A 14,987-nucleotide genomic window follows, 5' to 3' on the forward strand; every position below is an offset into this window, starting at 1 on the left:
TTACATTTTAAGCTCCGCCTATAATTAGCGTGTTTGATGGTTTTGAATTGAATATCGACTTTTACTAAACGTTGAATTGTGACAAGCCAACATTCCCTTATCAGTACTGTTTACACATATGGAGGTAATAATCACTATGAACTGAGTACCCGAGCATGCATCCAGCGACTTGACCTTGAATTTTATTTAAACACCACATCCTCATAGTCTTCAGAACGTGAATCTATCAAAGTCGTCCTTAGATGTAGGCCTTTCAGTGAAAAAGAGTCGGCAGCAGGTCATACCAACATTGCTCAAATAGACAAGGCAGCTGCGTCTGTGACCATAGTTGATCCACGGTCCAATAGCGATCCTCCCAAACTATTTACATTTGACTCGGTATTTGACATCACTTCTGAGCAAATCGAAGTGTATAATAAAACAGCACGACATATTGTCGACTGTGTGTTGGAAGGATACAATGGTACTGTGTTTGCCTATGGTCAAACTGGTACTGGAAAGGTACATGTTGATATGTTGAATAGTTGATGCATGCCAAAATGAACTCGAAACATTGCCACGTTAAACCAAGTGAATCTATACTGACTTGTGATGCTGCAATTCAAGACGTTTTCCATGGAAGGAATTCGATCTATACCCGAGCTTCGCGGAATCATTCCAAACGCATTTGAGCAAATATTTTCATACATAAAGCATGCAGGATCAACAACGCAGTTTCTTGTACGTGCATCGTACCTTGAAATCTACAATGAAGAAATTCGTGATCTTCTTAATCCCAAAGGCAAAAAACTTGATATCAAAGAACGACCTGACACAGGAGTATATGTAAAAGACTTGAGCACATTTGTGATCAAGGATGTGGATGAAATGGATCAACTTATGTCTGTGGGCAATAAGAACCGATCAGTAGGGTTTACGGAAATGAATGCCACTTCCAGTCGATCTCACTCTATTTTTTCCATCACGGTCGAGGCGGCAGAGATTGGCGAAGATGGCGAAGAAAAATTACGAGCTGGAAAACTGCATCTGGTTGATCTTGCTGGATCAGAGAGACAAAGTAAAACAGGCGCAACTGGGGACAGACTCAAAGAAGCCACTAAAATCAATCTGTCCTTGTCGGCTTTGGGAAATGTTATTTCAGCCTTGGTGGATGGTAAAAGCTCGCATATTCCATATCGTGACTCAAAATTGACAAGATTATTGCAGGACTCGCTGGGTGGAAATGCCAAAACACTCATGGTTGCTACTATAAGTCCTGCCAACTACAACTACGATGAAACTCTGAGTACACTTCGCTATGCTAATCGTGCAAAACATATCAAGAATAAACCCAAGGTTAACGAAGATCCAAAGGTAAGCTTTTAAAATATTGGTTTTTGATGATTCAGTCAATAGAAAATAGTGGATTAAAAAAATAGTATTGTTTAATCATACTGTTTAATTGATATTTATAGGATGCAATGCTAAGAGAATTTCAGGAAGAAATTAAGCGACTTAAAAAAATGCTAGAGAGCGAAGGTGGAGATGCTGGAGAAATTGTACACGAAGTCGAGGAAATTGAAGAGATTGAGGAGGTTGAAGAAATCGAAGTAAATGACGACGACGAAAACATTCGACGTACTTCAACCACGTCACCTGTGTTTGAAGCCAATAGTGCAGGCGGAGAAAGTACATTACATTCCTCACAAAAAGGGCTCAATATATCCAAAATCCGATCACCAAAAAAGGACTCTTCTTTCTCAGCAGCAACAGAAGTAGGCAGTGATGTGCATTCAACATTGCAGCGACAGCCCACTAGTGTAGGTATATCTGAAACCGAACTCCAATCTATGAAAGATCAGGTTGAAAAAGAAAAACAGGCGATTTTAGCAACAACAGGCATGGAAGAGTCTGAACGAAACAGACTGTTGGCAGAAGCCGAGTCAAGACTCGCTGAACTTGAAAACGAACGATCGGCCCGACACGAACTTGCGAATAAACTTGCTCAGTTGGAACAGAAGCTCCTGGTTGGTGGTGTGAATATTCTTGATCAGCATGAACAGCAACAAAATATGCTGGCTAAGCAAGCTCAAGAATTGGAAGACCGCGCAAGAATGCAGCGCGAGTTACAACGCGAGCTACTGGATCGTGATGAAATGAATCTTCAAATTGAAGAAGAGTTTAGCAATTTGCAGGAAGAGGCAGTTTCTAAAACTCGTAAACTCAAGAAACTGTGGAACATGATGCAGCAACAAAAATCCGAACTCAAGGACGTTCAAGAAGAGCACCAACGTGAGCGAGAGGATTTGCTAGAAACTATTCGAGAATTAACGCGAGAGTTGAAATTAAGAAACCTAGTGATTGGTGGGTTTGTGCCTGTTGAAGAGCAGACTATCATTGAAGACTGTGCAGAGTATGATGAAGCTGCAGAAAAGTGGCGCATAGCGCATATTGCACATGCTGGAAACAATATTCGTGGGAAAAAAAGTCTGGTATCTGGACTAATCCAAGGCGGACATCCAACGCTACATCGAGATCATGCTGTTAATGATGGAAATGATGCATTATGGGATCCAATGTGTGTATTTCCAGATCTATTTCTTACTTATGACACCTTAGGACTCAAAAAAAAGGATAATAAGCGGACCATGCAGTCTTATGGTGCAAGCAGTGCCAATATAAGCGGGGGAAGCAAATCGAAAAACACTTCACCATCAAAAAGCAAAAAGAATAGTAATGCTAATGAACCAAATGGATTGGTGGCCTCAGACAGTAGTCAATCTGGTGGATTTTTATTTGGAAGGGCAGGAGATCGCAGTATAAGCAGTTCTAATCAGATTGGCAACAATACATTTGAAAATGATAGTTCAGCACGGCTGCACTCTGAAGCCAATTCAAGTATAGGCACGGTTATTCCTGCAGCACGAGGGCTTGTAGGTAAAAATAAACACTATGCATAATATTATACTAGTCTCAGCTAGACAATAAACAGATGATTTCAATTCAAAATTGACGTTTATTTCTGACTTGGTGTGTCCTGTTAAATGGTTTAAAAAGGGACTTGGTTGTTTGAACCAGTTGGTTTTGTCAAAGATGACGGCTCGTGTTCTGTCTGACGTGGTGATGCGGCTTGTTGATTTGAAGCCGAAATTCCAGAAATATGATCTTTTTGTGGGGACACTTGTTTGAAAGGAGAACCAGGTTTTACAGGAGAATTGGAGTTGGATGAAAAAGTGTGAGGGGCTTGAACATGCGAGTGAGTAGCCATCTGTTCAGTAGACACGTTAAAAGTAGGGAATGCAGGTTTGGAAAAAGGCGACGTCGTAGTCTGGGGTACATCTGAAGATGCTGCACGAATATCGGATTTGGCAGGAGAGGCAGGTTTTTCTAAAGATATATGCACAGGTAGCGACATGTTTCCCGCTGAATGTGGTTTGACAAGTGCTTCTGATTGAACTGGAGCTGCTGGAAGATGTGGCTTGACGGAAGATGGAGATTGTTCAGCCGATATAATTTGAGAAGATTCAGGACTACGTTTGCTCAAGGGAGATTGAGCTTGCAAAGGTTGCCTTGTAGGAGATCCAATCCTTTCTAAAGATGCAAGTTTTACAGGAGAAACAGGACGTCCTGCAACTGGTGACTGAGATGCAGAATAGTCTTTTTTGGAAATACCTGAATGGATTGTTGCTGGGAATTCTGTTGGAGTATCAGTTTGACTACGCGTAGGAGAAGCAGATCGCATTGGAGCTTCAGGAATATTCTCACGAGTGCCAGTATTCAATACTGGCGACTTGGTAGTTGTTGGTTGCACATCGCTCATTACCTGATAACACAATTCATATTCAGCATGAGACGTAGATCCACACTACATAAACCACATGTTGCATCATTCAAATACATACTATATCTGAGTCTGCATATAAACCTTGTACTATCACTGGATCTGCCTTGATAGGAGAAATTTGTTTTGGTAAAGGCAGAGTATCCACACTGGCTTGAACCAAAGAAAGTTCATTGGCTTGAGTTGAAACAGGCACTCCTAAGACTGGAGAAATATTTGCCAATAGTGATGGATCAGACAATGAAATCTTGGGCTTGTTTGGTGCTGGATATCAATATTCAGATAGTAGGTTCAGTATAGCTTGGAAAGCGAGATAATATCATTTATAGTAGGATTGACTCCAGCGTATACCTTTAGTCCATTTGTAAACTTTATAGTGGTTTGGCTGAGGTTTTGATATATTTCCTGGCCGACTACCCAGAGTTGCTGCAGGCTGAATATCAGCTAATGGACGAGGAGCTGTCCATTCTTTTTCCCTATTCCAACATAACACTTGAATCAGCACTTTATAAGCCGAATGATTGTCACGAACAGCAAGTCATTGAGCGTGAGGTTGTACAGAAAATCAAACAGTTTGTACAGAATGAGTGTTTAGACGGACATACCAGCCAACGAGCGGTGCGTAGAATGGCTTAGGCTGGCTCATGAGTGACGAGAATGGACAGAATTATACTTTCCAAGATTCGGCAAGTTGCAGGTCAACTGGTCACGTGAGTATTTTTAGCCAAATTTCAACTGCAAACACCCAAAACTCTGTTAAGGACAATTTCGTCAACTTGCATTCCCACCACACTCGACGCATTCCACAATGACCAGGCAAGTCTCTCTGTATGCATGTGTACAGCGTCATCCATCCATGGCGTGAAGAAACCATCCATGACATGAGATAGTCTTGCAATCCATGCATTGTAGATGGATAAAGTTGGATGCATAGCGTTGATCACTTTAACTAACGTTTTGTCACTTTATTTTATCATGAAACTGGACTGTGAACACTTGCGACTGACCTGATTGTTGATCTCAACACCACATCTTATCATTGCACTTGTTTACTGCTACAACTTTATAATCGTTATTTACTGCTGGAATTCTTGTTACTGCAAATGCGTCATGGATCTTGATGACTGCCACTACAATCTTGCTTGAATCTATCGTCGTAAATAGGTACGCCCTTCAGGAAACTTCGGCAAAGTCTGTCAAGGCTCGTGGCTCCTATCTCCGTGTTCACTTCAAGAACACTCGTGAAGTTGCTGCTGCCATCAAGGGCTATAAGCTCACCAAGGCCGTTTCCTACCTTAAGAATGTGACCAATCACAAGGAAGCCATTCCTTTCCGTCGGTTTGCAGGTGGTATTGGCCGCACTGCTCAAGCCAAGGTTTTTGGCGTTCAACGTGCTCGTTGGCCCGTCAAGAGTATTGAGTTTGTTCTTGGTCTGCTTAAGAACGCCGAGTCCAACGCAGAGGTCAAGGGACTTAATATTGAAAACTTGGTTGTTCGTCAAATCCAGGTTAACCAGGCTCCTAAGCAGCGTCGACGAACCTACCGTGCTCATGGTCGTATCAATCGTAAGTGGTTTCAGATCAATTGTATTTTTATTAATGCAATCCATGTATTTTTAATTCTAACCCTGTTTAATTTATTGTATTTTAGCCTACATGAGCAATCCCTCTCATATCGAGCTCACTCTTGTTGAAGAGGAAAAGACTGTTGAAAAGGCAGCTGTTCCTGCATCGGCCACTCGTAAGCTTACCAAGAAGAGAGCCGCCATTCTCAGAAGCAAGGCATAAATATCACTTATTAGCCTTAATTCTTTAAAAGTAGATTGCCTCTATGTTGTTACTCTTGTGAGAGTATTTACTTTTAAAAATGAAACGACGCTAGCTTGTCATGTTTACGTCATTGAAATAAGAACTATACATTTATCATATGACCATTGGGATCTGCTTGAACAGAAATGGAAAAAGCTATTTTAAAATATTGATCGTGTCTGGATCATGTCAATAATCTTGTATTCAACTCAATGAAAACTTGGCTGAGATTAAACCCAAATTCATTTATCAGCAGCACCTAAAACAGCACAGGTGTCAAAATACATTCAAGTTACCCATATATTCAGTCCAAATAAGCGACCCAACCAAACACTCGTCAGTCACATCAGTATAAATCTTTTGATTTTAAGCAAGATAGTTGAATACATCCTTTTGGTTATCAGCACGTTCAATAAACTCTTTTTCAAGAAGAATATCAATGCACTTTTTGATGTCAGATACTTGGGGTTTGAAGCGGGTTTGTAGTTGCTGAATGACTTCAGTTACAAGTGTAACATGCTTGAGTGTCTTTCGTGTCTTCATCACACGCACAATCGCCGCCTGTATCCATCGTAATATGCAAATAAATCAGAATTAAATCTGATTTCACGCATGGTCTTGTTTACATATCCTTGATTGTTACAGCAAATACTCTTACCTGTATGAGCAGTTTCCGATCTTCCTCAATAGTACGATGTGTGTCATCCGATTCGGCCTTTTGTTCAGTCTTGATTGGCAAATTAACATTGATACGGACTTTTTTGCTTTTAAAATCCTCATTCAAAACATATCGGCTAGAAGGAGCACCAAGAGCACCGCCTTGAACAAGAAGAATCTTGGCTTTGACGAGCAATCCCACTGTTGGAAGTAACACATCCTTGACCACTCCAGTTGTGCCTAGCAGCTCATCAAGTGTGTACAATGTGGCAGTATTGTATAGGAGAAGAACGGCCATTTGGTAGGTAGATACTTGGAATGTGTAGCCAGTTTTTGAACCGCGGGTGTAGTTGGTCTTGAGCTCACCCTTACAAAACTGAAATAGCCACGTCAACTTACGACCGGAATGCTTACTTTGGTAAAATCGTTGAAAACGCTCGTATTTTTTAAGCAGCTGTTTAATCAGACAGAATAACGGTTGAGTCATGGTACAAAATGTGGTTTAAATCAATCATTTCTAAAATACATACATCGTCTGGAATATTGAGACCAGATTTGGGAGGTTGGAATGGCCAACTGGCAGTATTAAGCACAAGTGCACCAAAATCAAGTGATTCTTCTGATTCATGATTACGGCGCATCTGTTCTTTGAAAGCGTCATCCAAGTCTTTGCTAACACCCATATCAGTAAACATGCGCTGAAGTTTACTAGTGTACTCGTGACCGCATGCATCTTTCAACTTGGTCAGCATCAGCAATTCACCATCATCGCTGGATGATGTTCCGTTAACCAATCGCTTGGCAAGATGCTTTGAGTAAAACTTTTGAAACACATCCTTGTCTTCGACATACTTGAACACAGTCATCTAAAATAGGTGTTAGTACTCAATGGTATTGAACGGATCAGACTAAATTCCTTTCGAGTACTATTTTTGTTACATACCACACTGCTCAGCAGTTCTTCAAACTCGGTATCTTCCGCCATTTTGTTGCTTTTTCGCAAAAGGGAATCACAGTAACGAGCAAGAAGCTCAGGACTTTTACTAGAGCTTGTCTTGCAGACCAAATTTCGATTAGTGAATTCGCGGCAGGCCTTATCCAAAGAAGCAACAAAGCCAGCTTCTCCTCTGAAAGCAACTTGAACCAAATCAGCATATTTTTTATGAACAGACAAGAGGGAATCAACATAGAGTTTTGGATCGACATCGGTAGAATCATTGGCAGATTTCCTAACACTGGGTCGTTTTTTGGGCACGCCTTCTTCCTCTTCCTCTTCTTCGCCTTTGCCTGCTGGTCCAGAAGCTGCCGCAGCAGAGGCAGACTCGGAAACCTTTTCAATCGCCATAAGGCCTTGCTTGCGAACATGAGCTTCAAAAATAACACGCAGGCGATCAAGACCCTCGGGAACACGATGCAATAGACTGTACATACGACTGAGATCATCGACACGATCGTTGTCCAGCAAAGCTTGGAATTCATCTTGAATAAGTCCAGTATGATTTTTTATGAGAACTGTTTCACAAGTAGTAATCAGGGTTTTTTGAGTAGAGGCGTGAAGATACATTTCAACACGCTTTTCCTCTTCTTGTAAACGAATCTCGGCTTTTTTCATATACTCTGTGATTGGATTCTGTGTAGTAAACATCTCGCTTTCTGCCTTGTAGTAAGACTCGGTTGCATCGATAAAAGGTGCCTCAAAGTAAATTTTGTAAATGTCTAGTGTAGACTTGCGAGAGTCATTTTCATCAAGTCCGATCGAAACTATTCAATGGTAAACGTATAGTTGGTATGCAGTTGAGATTTGAATGAGTCATGATACAATAAACTTACCGCAACTCTCTACAATTGTTTTTAATAAACCAGTGTCAATAGTTTCGCCATTGCGCTGCTTAGTAATGGTTTTGAGAGCAGCTTTTATCACTTTTTCTTGTAGACGCTGGAAAATATGGTCTCTCCATGAAACAAGAGCAAGCTAGTTGGTAGGGATTAAAAAAGTATATAGGATCAGCAAACGCATGATGAACAATCATTTGTATGACCCAAAGTATAAGAGGGTTTAATTTGAAATAGGTATCGTTGCTCAATAGAAGCGAGTGAAATCAATTCAAATACATGGCCTACAATGTAAATTTCATAAATGGTTTTATGGCCTTCGTCAATTTCCCTTTTGACCCAATGACGGTTCAAATAACCAAAAATATGATTCAAAGTAGTGACAGAAACGGTGAATTTTGTCCAGTGTTTAGTGTAATAGTTGATAATGGCATCATCTATTAAATCAGCAGCAAGATCTGTAGTTTGTTGAAGATGGGTTTCAATATGACGTCTGAGTTCCAAGTAAAGATCGGCACCAATCAAATTGGCACCTAAAGTAATAAAGTTAGATCTACAGTAACACGTTACAGGACAACTAGTAACTCAAGGAATTACCCTTTTGGTCAGCACGCTGCTCAGATATGCCTGAGATTCCTTTTGTATTTGTACAATAATCATAAGTAGCGCTAGACAGATTGATAGCATAGCGATCCAGATACAATCCAATAATTCAAAAATCAAGGTTTTAGTTGATGAATAATTACAAGCGGACACAATACATTCGACTCATGCCAACAAGAATAGTCATAATCACACTAGTCCAGTATACTACTGGGATGAAATGGGTAGCATCTACACAGGGGATCGAAGACTCAAGATGTAGTATAGCAAGAGTGCATCACACAAGGGTCAGTCTTTACAAGACAGAAAACAGTCAGTCAAGCAGACTGCAGTCTGCTTGACTGGCATCCTTGTGCAGACAGACTCTTGACTAGAATCAGTAGTCGGATCCATCCCAGACACCCAACTAGCAATCCATGCATACATACGTGTACAGCACCATGTATTCATTGGCACTAATACCCTCGTCCCATTTGGTAAGAATACGGTCGACTCCAGGCCTAAGAGTGTCCCATGCTGCTGCCAGACCAATAGGGTTCATAGTGGTTATCAATATCTACTTGCACAGCTGTATTCACGTAAAACGGAATGTCAAAGAACCAAAACACTCGAGTCTTGATTATCACCAATTGAGTCTTGTAACAAGACTGTTCTGCAGAAACCGAATATTCACACTCGAGTCTCGTCCCAAAAATTAGTATTACGTGACCATCCATCTTGATATTCATCTTGATATTCATCTTGATATTCATCTTGTCATCCATCTTGGCATCCATCTTGATGATCGTATAATATTTCCTGTTTAAAATTATGGTTTATTGATTCAAACTTGTTTATTAGGAAAATGACCATTTATTTCAATACAAGTAATCCATAGTCGGTGCAACTTGCTTTGATTAGAAATATTCATTCTTGCTTTGATTACTTTAGAATATCCATTCTGCTAAAAATATTAGTGCTCCAAATGGTAAGAAATCCGTCCATTTGGATGTAACCATCGTGTCTGCTCCTGATTTGGCCGATTTGTCTGCTGCACCATTCAAAATACCCGGCGTGGCAGTTGGGGTTTGTGCCAAGGTACTTGTCGGGTAGATTGATGTCCAAGGAAGAGTAACAAATGGTGCTGTTGGATGCACCCTGCTGGTACTACTCGAAATCGGCAATTGACTATCAGACTGTGTGTTCGATGAAGGCGCTGCAGGACTATGAACAGGTGCTGAAGAACTACTTTTTAGTACGTTTTCAGATCCAGTTGTAGTTTTGGTTTCAAAGTGTGTCGATTTCTCAGAAGTCGTAGGTTTGTGTTGTACTGAAGAACTTGGGTTTAGTAAACTAGATGAATGTACAAACGATGACTGACTTGTAGTTTCAGAACGGTGTTTTGTACTCGATACGTGTGCAGTAGGTTTAGTCGATGATGAGTATACACTACGTGCAATCGTAACAGAATGATGATTGGGATGACTAGTTTTTGTAGGGTGATCAACAGACTTTTTACTTGATGCGTGCGCAGTAGTAACAGAATGATGGTTGGGATGACTAGTTTTTGTAGGATGGTCAACAGACTTTTTACTTGATGCGTGTGCAGTAGGTTTAGTCGGTGGTGAGTATACACTACGTGCAATCGTAACAGAGTGATGATTGGGATGACTAGTTTTTGTAGGGTGATCAACAGACTTTTTACTCGATGCGTGTGCAGTAGGTTTAGTCGGTGGTGAGTATACACTACGTGCAATCGTAACAGAATGATGATTGGGATGACTAGTTTTTGTAGGATGGTCAACAGACTTTTTACTTGATGCGTGCGCAGTAGTAACAGAATGATGGTTGGGATGACTAGTTTTTGTAGGGTGATCAACAGACTTTTTACTTGATGCGTGTGCAGTAGGTTTAGTCGGTGGTGAGTATACACTACGTGCAATCGTAACAGAATGATGATTGGGATGACTAGTTTTTGTAGGATGGTCAACAGACTTTTTACTTGATGCGTGCGCAGTAGTAACAGAATGATGGTTGGGATGACTAGTTTTTGTAGGATGGTCAACAGACTTTTTACTTGATGCGTGCGCAGTAGGTTTAGTCGGTGGTGAGTATACACTACGCGCAATCGTAACAGAGTGATGATCGGGATGACTAGTTTTTGTAGGGTGATCAACAGACTTTTTACTCGATGCGTGCGCAGTAGGTTTAGTCGGTGGTGAGTATACACTACGTGCAATCGTAACAGAATGATGGTTGGGATGACTAGTTTTTGTAGGGTGATCAACAGACTTTTTACTTGATGCGTGTGCAGTAGGTTTAGTCGGTGGTGAGTATACACTACGTGCAATCGTAACAGAATGATGGTTGGGATGACTAGTTTTTGTAGGGGGGTCAACAGACTTTTTACTCGATGCGTGCGCAGTAGGTTTAGTCGGTGGTGAGTATACACTACGCGCAGTAGTAACAGAATGATGGTTGGGATGACTAGTTTTTGTAGGGTGATCAACAGACTTTTTACTCGATGCGTGCGCAGTAGGTTTAGTCGGTGGTGAGTATACACTACGCGCAATCGTAACAGAGTGATGATTGGGATGACTAGTTTTTGTAGGGTGATCAACAGACTTTTTACTTGATGCGTGCGCAGTAGGTTTAGTCGGTGGTGAGTATACACTACGTGCAATCGTAACAGAATGATGGTTGGGATGACTAGTTTTTGTAGGGTGATCAACAGACTTTTTACTTGATGCGTGCGCAGTAGGTTTAGTCGGTGGTGAGTATACACTACGCGCAGTAGTAACAGAATGGTGATTGGGATGACTAGTTTTTGTAGGGTGATCAACAGACTTTTTACTCGATGCGTGTGCAGTAGGTTTAGTCGGTGGTGAGTATACACTACGTGCAATCGTAACAGAATGGTGATTGGGATGACTAGTTTTTGTAGGGGGGTCAATGGGATTTTCAGAAGTGTATTTTTGATTAATAGGCTTGGTTGAATTAGTGGAATGCGATTCACAATTTTTTGTCGTGCATGAATGGGTAGCAGATTTGCATTGGCGAATAGCGTGAGCAGGACTTTCATAGTGATGATTCGAAACTGTAGAATGATCGGGTATGCCATCAGTCATTTTGTAGTGATCGGATTTTTTATTCGATTGGGGTTCCGATTTATGTCTTGAATAGGTTACCGGTTTATTGTGTTGGTTATATTTGTGTGTTGGCAATGATGGGTTTTCTGGTTGTTGATGCGTATATTTGATGTGGGCCAAGTTGTTTTTTTGATCCTTGTGATTTACCAGAGATGCATTCTCATTTGCATGATGCTCGCCATTGTGTGTGGAAGCAGAGTTAGTCTGTTCGTGATGGTATACATCATAATGCGCAGGAGTGGTGGGCTCTTTTGCATTATAAACTTTGTATTTTTGACTGTCATACTGGTAATTAGATCTTTTTGAATCTGTTATATCCATTGGCATTATAAACAAATTTCAGTAATGGTGTTATACAAATCAAGTTAATAAAGCCATATTTGGCAATTCAATTTATGCATATGGTTGATGTATACATGTGATAATAGCATAAAATAGCAATCAAATTAAATAATTAGTAAACCAAGAAAAAAATAAGTTGTGATTCTTTTGAATAAACCAAGTCACATGCTATTCATTATTGCAATATCATATGCATTCAGTATAAATACTTACAAGTATTGTGCGAACTTTCGTCTTCCGTGTGGGATCTTTTCAGATATGGATTGGAATGATAATTGATGAACTAGTGATATTTACAACGTATTCCACGCAAAATAGAGTATTAAAGTGTCAAAATACATGATAGACAGTTAGTCTCATGAAATGACTAGTGTTTTAAAGTAGAACACGAACGTGTTTGATTTAGGATACACCAAAGATGTGTGCATACAGAGCCATATTAGCATCGTCCAAACAGTTGAACACAATATATGGATTGCAATACATGAATTGGATTTAAAATTTGGTGGAAATACAATGTGTAGTTGTGCCAAATGAAGGAAAATCAATAGTTTGGTTGGGCATCATATGATGGGTATTGTGTTGGAAAAATTAAAAATGTCCATCAAGTCAATTTGTAGTAGGGAAGCACAAAATATTTAACCATTACACATTCCAAAACAAAATACACTGAAAGACAAATGCAAGTGTTGCATTTTACATAAATACTATTAAAATTTACCTGTTCCTCATGCCTAAAAACTTTAAAAACGCGGTGATTTGGGTCAGCAAGATCATATTGATAAGAGTGGTCTGGGGACTACGCGTATAAAATGAACATTAGTACAAAGAAAGAATGTCTATTACAAAAATAGATACTTACGTCTAAAGTACCATCAATAGCTACAGCAAAAATAGTGCAATATATATACATGAATGGATAAGCACAGATAGCATCAACAGCAAAAATATGTTATTTTACGTGAATATGGCTGTAAAACCAACAGATTTTTGCTTACCACTTTTTTCATAATCGAAAGGATTGGTATAGACCACATCGTGTCCATCGTCTTGTGGCTGGCTGTAGTCAATAGCCGAAACCGATATTAACAAGAACCAAATAAGACTTATAATAGGATGCATTTGAATAGCAATATGAAATTATTCAACTATAATATATCCTGGTTGAAATGAAAAAAGTAAAATAGTCATGTATTTATAACTATACTCACGCAAAATGAATCACCTTTGTATTTATCTTGCAGTGATTGTCTTTATTTTGCTTTATAATAGACAATGGTTAAATATTTGCTGCGCTTTGCTGCTACAAATTGGCTGCATTGCCTCTTCAATTGACACTGTATTCTTTTGTATCTGGAATCACACGCGATACAAAACTATTCCTATTATGCAAAAGTAATTGTTGGCAGGGTTTAAAAATGAACAATATGAAGTTCTGTGCCTCACAATACTGCTGTTGAATGTTTGGCAGACCATGCCATTTTTTATTGAATTTATTATAATAAATTCGAGTGTTGGGGCAAAGAATGAAACAAGATGATCTCATCCAAGCAAGCCTACCCGTACAAACATATACTGACGATACTACAAGTTTGTTAGTGGACTCCTATGGCAATTCCAGTGATGATATCAAAACTGTGTTTGGTCCTGTTGGTACGCTGCCTGAGAAACTCGACTAATTGAACAACCATCATTCTATAACCAGTCACTCCAACTCAAGTATTTGCACCACGGGACTGTCAACCCATTACTTACCAGCCTATTTGATCAATACACCACCGCGAAGCTATTATACACATTGTTAATTACATCGAGTGCTCGTCCAAGTAGGTCGAATCTAACGCGTTGTATATAGCCGGCTAGCCCTGTTTGCATCCGTTGCGAGTAACCATAACGCACTGGAACTGATGAGTTGGTTTTACAGTATGCATTGGTCAATGTCAAACAGATGTGTGTCTGCAACTAAATTGCAGTCCATGACACATCCACACGATCCAACATGACAAATCATGTACCATGAGTCCGAGATTGATCAAAAGCCTGATCACGGTAAACACAGCATGTTGCATATTGAAGTTGATAGATCGAGTAACGGTACATGCACAGCATTACATCACAGCTATCGGATGGTGGTCATTGTTGAGAACCATTCGGAATACAGAGTTGAGCAAGTACTGGATTTCAAGGTCGTAAAAGTCATTTTCACTATATTGTGGATTAGTGTCCAGTAAATTGACATCCATCACGCCATGACACTGACAGTTTATTAGACATTCTGGTTCAATGCTTCATTTTACGTGAACACAACTGCAAATGATTCTAGCTATAAGCGCAATGCATCTCCAGTTTACATGCTGGATTTAATCAATGCCTTTTCTACTGTTGATTAGATTTAGGCGTGTTGGGCAATATCGAAGCCATGACATCATGCTTTACAAAAGTCACCAGACTTGATATTGTTTTTAATGTGCTCAAATTAAAAATACACTCATTGCGTAAAGTATGAGCTCTCAGGCGTATATAATCTCACTTTGACCGTTTTTTCCAATACCAACTCATAAAAAATACAAGTGATCAAAAACAAAATAATCATGCTAGTTGTTTATATCAAAAGATATAGTAGGAATTCAAAATCTTGCCGCAATGGATTTACCAGTCTTTGACCTCACGGTCAAAGCTCTGTCTACGACTTCTCTGCTCGCTATATCTATCTCTTTGGTTGGAGTAGTGGTCACGATCTTTAAATGAAAAGTTACCGCCTCGATTCTGGTCACCTCTCTGAAATTGGTTAGGACG

The 14,987-nt window shown here is 39.9% G+C and overlaps 5 protein-coding genes across 5 annotated transcripts; 2 read left to right on the top strand and 3 right to left on the bottom strand.

The window, feature by feature from the left end:
* Positions 1–225: 225 nt before the first annotated feature.
* On the top strand, positions 226–2,939 carry BATDEDRAFT_13838 (uncharacterized protein; the record flags this gene model as incomplete). Its single annotated transcript, XM_006681536.1, has 4 exons — positions 226–501; positions 607–1,353; positions 1,455–1,589; positions 1,842–2,939. Coding segments are annotated over 4 exons (2,256 nt in total), but the record flags the coding sequence as incomplete, so codon positions are not given.
* A 39-nt stretch (positions 2,940–2,978) lies between these two features.
* Positions 2,979–4,466, bottom strand: BATDEDRAFT_91419 (uncharacterized protein; the record flags this gene model as incomplete). The annotated part of the gene is made up of 4 exons (XM_006681771.1): positions 2,979–3,802; positions 3,882–4,084; positions 4,172–4,296; positions 4,426–4,466. The coding sequence occupies 4 exons, from the start codon at positions 4,464–4,466 to the stop codon at positions 3,029–3,031; spliced, it is 1,143 nt and encodes a 380-aa protein (XP_006681834.1). The 3' UTR covers positions 2,979–3,028.
* Positions 4,467–4,610: 144 nt separating this feature from the next.
* BATDEDRAFT_91420 (uncharacterized protein) lies at positions 4,611–5,731 on the top strand. The gene is made up of 3 exons (XM_006681716.1): positions 4,611–4,636; positions 4,985–5,385; positions 5,471–5,731. The coding sequence occupies exons 1-3, from the start codon at positions 4,629–4,631 to the stop codon at positions 5,605–5,607; spliced, it is 546 nt and encodes a 181-aa protein (XP_006681779.1). The 5' UTR covers positions 4,611–4,628; the 3' UTR covers positions 5,608–5,731.
* Positions 5,732–5,994: 263 nt separating this feature from the next.
* On the bottom strand, positions 5,995–9,262 carry BATDEDRAFT_13800 (uncharacterized protein; the record flags this gene model as incomplete). Its single annotated transcript, XM_006681532.1, has 9 exons — positions 5,995–6,189; positions 6,287–6,739; positions 6,816–7,151; positions 7,229–7,514; positions 7,608–8,046; positions 8,116–8,257; positions 8,407–8,651; positions 8,704–8,786; positions 9,150–9,262. The coding sequence occupies 9 exons, from the start codon at positions 9,260–9,262 to the stop codon at positions 5,995–5,997; spliced, it is 2,292 nt and encodes a 763-aa protein (XP_006681595.1).
* Positions 9,263–11,731: 2,469 nt separating this feature from the next.
* BATDEDRAFT_35951 (uncharacterized protein) lies at positions 11,732–13,335 on the bottom strand (the record flags this gene model as incomplete). Its single annotated transcript, XM_006681662.1, has 5 exons — positions 13,190–13,335; positions 13,054–13,073; positions 12,913–12,990; positions 12,405–12,474; positions 11,732–12,157 (listed from the first exon to the last, which is right to left on the bottom strand). Coding segments are annotated over exons 1-5 (717 nt in total), but the record flags the coding sequence as incomplete, so codon positions are not given.
* Between the last annotated feature and the right edge of the window lie 1,652 nt (positions 13,336–14,987).

The sequence above is a fragment of the Batrachochytrium dendrobatidis genome (genome assembly GCF_000203795.2).
Source record: "Batrachochytrium dendrobatidis JAM81 unplaced genomic scaffold BATDEscaffold_13, whole genome shotgun sequence".
Classification (NCBI taxonomy): Eukaryota; Fungi; Chytridiomycota; class Chytridiomycetes; order Rhizophydiales; genus Batrachochytrium; species Batrachochytrium dendrobatidis.